General features: G+C 46.0%; 1 protein-coding gene across 1 annotated transcript in view; it reads right to left on the minus strand.

The window, feature by feature from the left end:
- Positions 1-471: 471 nt before the first annotated feature.
- LOC132454681 (hexokinase-1-like) overlaps positions 472-4854 on the minus strand; it is a 4969-nt gene continuing 586 nt past the window's right edge. Inside the window, 14 exon segments of the mRNA XM_060048196.1 lie at positions 472-624; positions 1079-1168; positions 1308-1405; positions 1407-1464; positions 1581-1663; positions 1665-1765; positions 1997-2096; positions 2553-2609; positions 2611-2649; positions 3353-3403; positions 3405-3473; positions 3690-3838; positions 4095-4206; positions 4544-4736. Coding sequence (XP_059904179.1) covers positions 1087-1168; positions 1308-1405; positions 1407-1464; positions 1581-1663; positions 1665-1765; positions 1997-2096; positions 2553-2609; positions 2611-2649; positions 3353-3403; positions 3405-3473; positions 3690-3838; positions 4095-4206; positions 4544-4736 — 1192 coding nt within the window. The 3' untranslated portion in view covers positions 472-624; positions 1079-1086.

Below are 4854 nucleotides of genomic sequence, written 5' to 3' on the forward strand. Positions count from 1 at the left end.
TGAGCTGTTGTCTGTTGGTGTTTGTCTATGTATGCACTTTGCACTTTAATACAGAAAGTACGATTATTTTATGTGTTTAGCCTCTCATAGTCTATTTATTATGATGTATAATGTTTTGTTTTATGTGGATATATGTCCTGTCCTGTAACATCAGGGACCATGATGGAAATGAGTGCTTGCACTTTGTCATGTTTTTCTTATATCCCTTGGATCTTTATTCCAAATAAATCAAATCAAATCAAAAATGTTATCATGAAGGCACTACTTTTCTATATCTAAACTGAACATTTGATATCAATCTTTCTAAATCTAAACTGAACACACTTTTTGTTTTTAGGAGATTATTTTGAGAATGGGAGTAATTGCTTTGATTGACAGTTTTGTGTTTCGCTCTTGATAGCCTTCACAGAAACTTCTCACCGCGGATGTGGTTTCTAGGGATAAGAGTCGAGCGCTCCAACAGATAATGAACTCACTGTGGGTGTAGTTTGTACAGCGTCCCGTCCACCCCCTACGGTGACGTCCAGATGGTCCAGTCCACGGTTCTCTCTGATCTTATCCACCACCGCAGCCATCCCCCGCCCCGCAGATCTGAGCAGCTCGACGGGACACGGCGCCACACACCTACACAACCACGCGCACAATGAAACACAACACAATGAGGCTCAGATACCATGCAGCCGCTTGGGGCACTGCACAACCATGCGCACAAAGGACCCCAACACAATGCGTCTCTGATACGACGGAGTGGTTCAGGCCCCTGCTTTCACCCGCACAACCTGAGGGTGGTTGACATTCTGATAGAAAACTAACTATTCTATTTCTTATTGTTTCCTCAACAAAACAGAGTGCAGTTCCTCTTTTGTCTCAATGTTCTCTCCTTAACAGTCACACTGCTAGCCCTGTCTCCCACAAAGGAACAGATTGCACAAAGACCTTGTCTGAAGCCATAAGTGGAAGGGTCAGAAATTTCTGTTGCCTCATTTTGAAAACGTCACATTCATGTGGAGCATATTTGACCAGAATCTGGACTTTTTAATCTTAAAGCCCATCGAAATATGATAACGACTGATATTACCTTTTTGACTATGATACTGTCGTCACAGGTGCTGTCCCAGTCCCAAGTGTTGCAGAATGGATCTGACCCTGCAGTAGTGCCAGTCTGTCACTAGAGGGAGATAGAGTCACACAAACAAAGTATCATTCTCAGTTTGGTGAGGAGGTTTATCTAAACCACAGGCAAGGAAATTAGCAGTTTGTGAAATCTATAAAGAAGCAATGACTCAATGACATGGTTTGACTGCTACCTCTCTATCTGCGAGAGGTATTTGGTCTCGAAGATGCCTCTGGTCTTCAAGGTCTCAGAGATCTGTCCTCGGAACAGGAAGCCTTTCCTGGTCAGGTCCTATCAGGATGTTCCTCACAATCTCCCCTAGGTACATACCGCTGCACATCTTCTCATACCTGCCAAGCCAATCACAGCGGGTCTCAGCGAGCAAGTCACAGAAACAATAACTGATTGGGTCTGTAAACATTTGGGCGAATGTTTCAAATTTTTGTGTGCGTGCGTGTGCACGTACCTCTGTTTGCCCGGGTTGAGGGAGAGGTCGTCCACGGTGCGGTCGTACTCGGTCCTCATGTCGTCAAGGCAACCGTTGTCGCCCGAACGCGCCCCACTCCATGTTGACACACATGCGACCTTCGTCGCCCTCGATCATTTCAATGTTCTTCATCTCCTCCATGTAGCAGGCGTTACTGCCAGTACCTAAAGACAGACGGACACACACACACACACACACACACACACACACCACACACACACACACACACACACACACACACACACACACACACACACACACACTTCACACACACACACACACACACACGATATAAGCAACTTGACGCTGGTCTGAGACTCTCCCCCTGATGACATCCAAGCGAGACAGTATGAGGTCATAAGTATAATTTAACGGGTATGAGGTCATGAACTCACCAGCGATGAGTCCCACCTCACACGTGGGCTCTTCGTAGGCACACGTCATCATGGTCCCCACGGTGTCGTTCACTATGGCAACCACATCCAGGTCAAACTCCTGGTGAGGGGAGAGCCACACAGGCACGCATCAGTACCAGCTTTATAATGGGATAAACACGGCAGGCCAGTTTAGAATATACCATCGCTCACACACACACACACACACACACACACACACCAGTAGCCCACATGCGACCATCCCCACTCACTAATCCCTGTTGTGTTTCTCTCTGCGGACCATACTCATTGCCCGCGGCCAACCTGAATATCTGCATGGTTTCACGGAGCTAACACACCAGTGCCGTCTAACCCGAACTCAAATAACAAAAGTAATACTATTCCGAGCCGGAGGTTCTAATAAAACACAGTAAAAAGCCATCAAAGTAAAACCAACCCTTCTTGGGTTAATCCCTGCAGCATATCAGAGCAAAAGACCGCCTTCCAGCGCTCCTCTGACGGACGCTTAAACCAGGCGTAGGGCTATACTGTCCCAGAGGGACGACTCGCTGCTCACCTCCCTCCTCCGGATGGCGTCTCTCAGCAGGCCCACCACGTCCTCGCCCTCGCAGCTCCGTAGCCTTGAAGCCCTTGGTCCACGTCACCAGGACACCCTGCACGCCATGGACACAACGTACATTCAAGACACACATGATGTACCTCGCACACATAACGTACATCACACACACACATTACATCCATCACACACACACCAACGTACATCACCACACACACACAACGTACATCACACACACATAACATACATCGCACACACACATTACATACATCGCACACACACACACACACACACACACATAACGTACATCGCACACACACACACACACACACATAACGTACATCACACACACACATTACATACATCGCACACACACATTACATACATCGCACACACACACACATAACGTACATCACACACACACATTACATACATCACACACACACATTACATACATCGCACACACACATTACATACATCACACACACACAACGTACATCACACACACATAACATACATCGCACACACACATAACATACATCGCACACACACATTACATCCATCACACACACACACACATAATGTACATCACACACACACACACACACACACACACACACGTACACACACACACACACACACACACACACACACACACACACACACACACACACTTGCTCTCTGTAAATGGTTTTATTGTGTGTGTGGTACAGTCATAGAAATGCAAAAAAAAAAAAGGAAGTGGATTGGAGTAGAGGACGGGGGACATTAGACACGTTAAGAAGCAAGCGTGCACTCACAGCGTCCAGACTGGTTTGTTGGCAGGGGAAGGAGAAGGTGAAGCCAAGGGGAAGACCGAGTGTTCTTCATCCCCATGTAGTCCAGGAAGTCACTGATACACTGCACTATGTGGTCAAACAGCTGGAACATAACGAAAACATGATTCAATTTACATTGCACTGCATTCTGTTGCGTTTTACTTCATGTAGGAGAGAAGAAGGTAATATTTATTTTTTTCCCTTGAACTAATTTGAGCTATTTTTTTACATCCATCTCGCTAAATTGAATTGCGTTTATTGAGTTTTAACGCTCTGTTCTTCTTCAGCTTCTTGTTGTGAACCTATCTCTGGTCCTTACCTCTTCTCCCGTGCCCTGCATGACCTCCATGGGGATGGCGTAGATCTTGTTGTTCATCTCCACCGTCCTTCTCTTCCCAGACCGGATCTTCACCAACAGAACTCGGAAATTGGTTCCTCCGAGATCCAAGGCCAAGAAATCCCCGTTCTCTGGATTCAAACGAACGGACAAAGTTATTTTAGTTTGTAGTGAAGAAGGCTGAAGCAGTAACTTTTGAGTCAAATAAGTACCAACCAAATATCAGAACCAATCCAAACCGTAAAATACCATATAGATGATTTTCTGAGAAATACCAATTTGTCTGAAATCTCTCATTAACCTAATCAACATTATTCAAAAGAAAGAAATGTCTAACTGGAACACAACAAATGTGTCTGTTAAAACCGTAAGTCCGAGGAGGATCACCTGAGCCATCAGGCGTGCTCTGCACGAAGGTGGGGAGCATCTTGACAGTAGCGATCTCCTGGGTGCTCTTGGAGAGGCCATTTTGGATCTCTATCTTCATCCGCTTCTTTACCTAGAAAGAGAACCACGTTGATTCACTTTACCAGTACACTGGGGCACAAATGACTCATTCACTCACTCACTAACTCATCTGTTACTCACTCATCATTCAAATGTATTTACAAAGCACTTTTACGGGCAAAGTTCTTATTTAAGGAAACAAGAACAAGAAATAAAATGAGCTTAAAATAAGAAACAAATTCTGCCAATCAACCAGAGACACACTGAGAGGTCGACGACAAGTAGAAAAAAAAAAAAAAAACTCTAAATATTACACACGACTTGATAAAAAGCAAGCTAAACTCCAAAGGTCTGTTTTTAAGATTTCCCCCGGGCTCCTGGACCTCTACCTCGAGCAGCTGTTCAGTGGTCAGCTGGAGTTCCTCCAGGGTCTGGATGATCTGTCTCGATTGGTCCGCCAGTCTGTAGGCCACGGCGGTCACCATGGCAGCACCCTTGGCACTCCCACTCTCTGACAGCAGGAACCGGACGTCAGAATCGGGCACCAGGCGACGCACTGTCTTGTGGAGCCGGCGGGCGTATCTGAAACAGTCCCGGGTGTTTAGTTTTGTCAGTCGGCTTCCCGGGTTGTTGCTGTATCCCCGCATAGTCCAAAACGTAAACAGAGGGTGAAATGTCAGCCAGATGTATCATGTTGATA

This window comes from Gadus macrocephalus, chromosome 3, assembly GCF_031168955.1.
Source record: "Gadus macrocephalus chromosome 3, ASM3116895v1".
Taxonomy (NCBI): domain Eukaryota; kingdom Metazoa; phylum Chordata; class Actinopteri; order Gadiformes; family Gadidae; genus Gadus; species Gadus macrocephalus.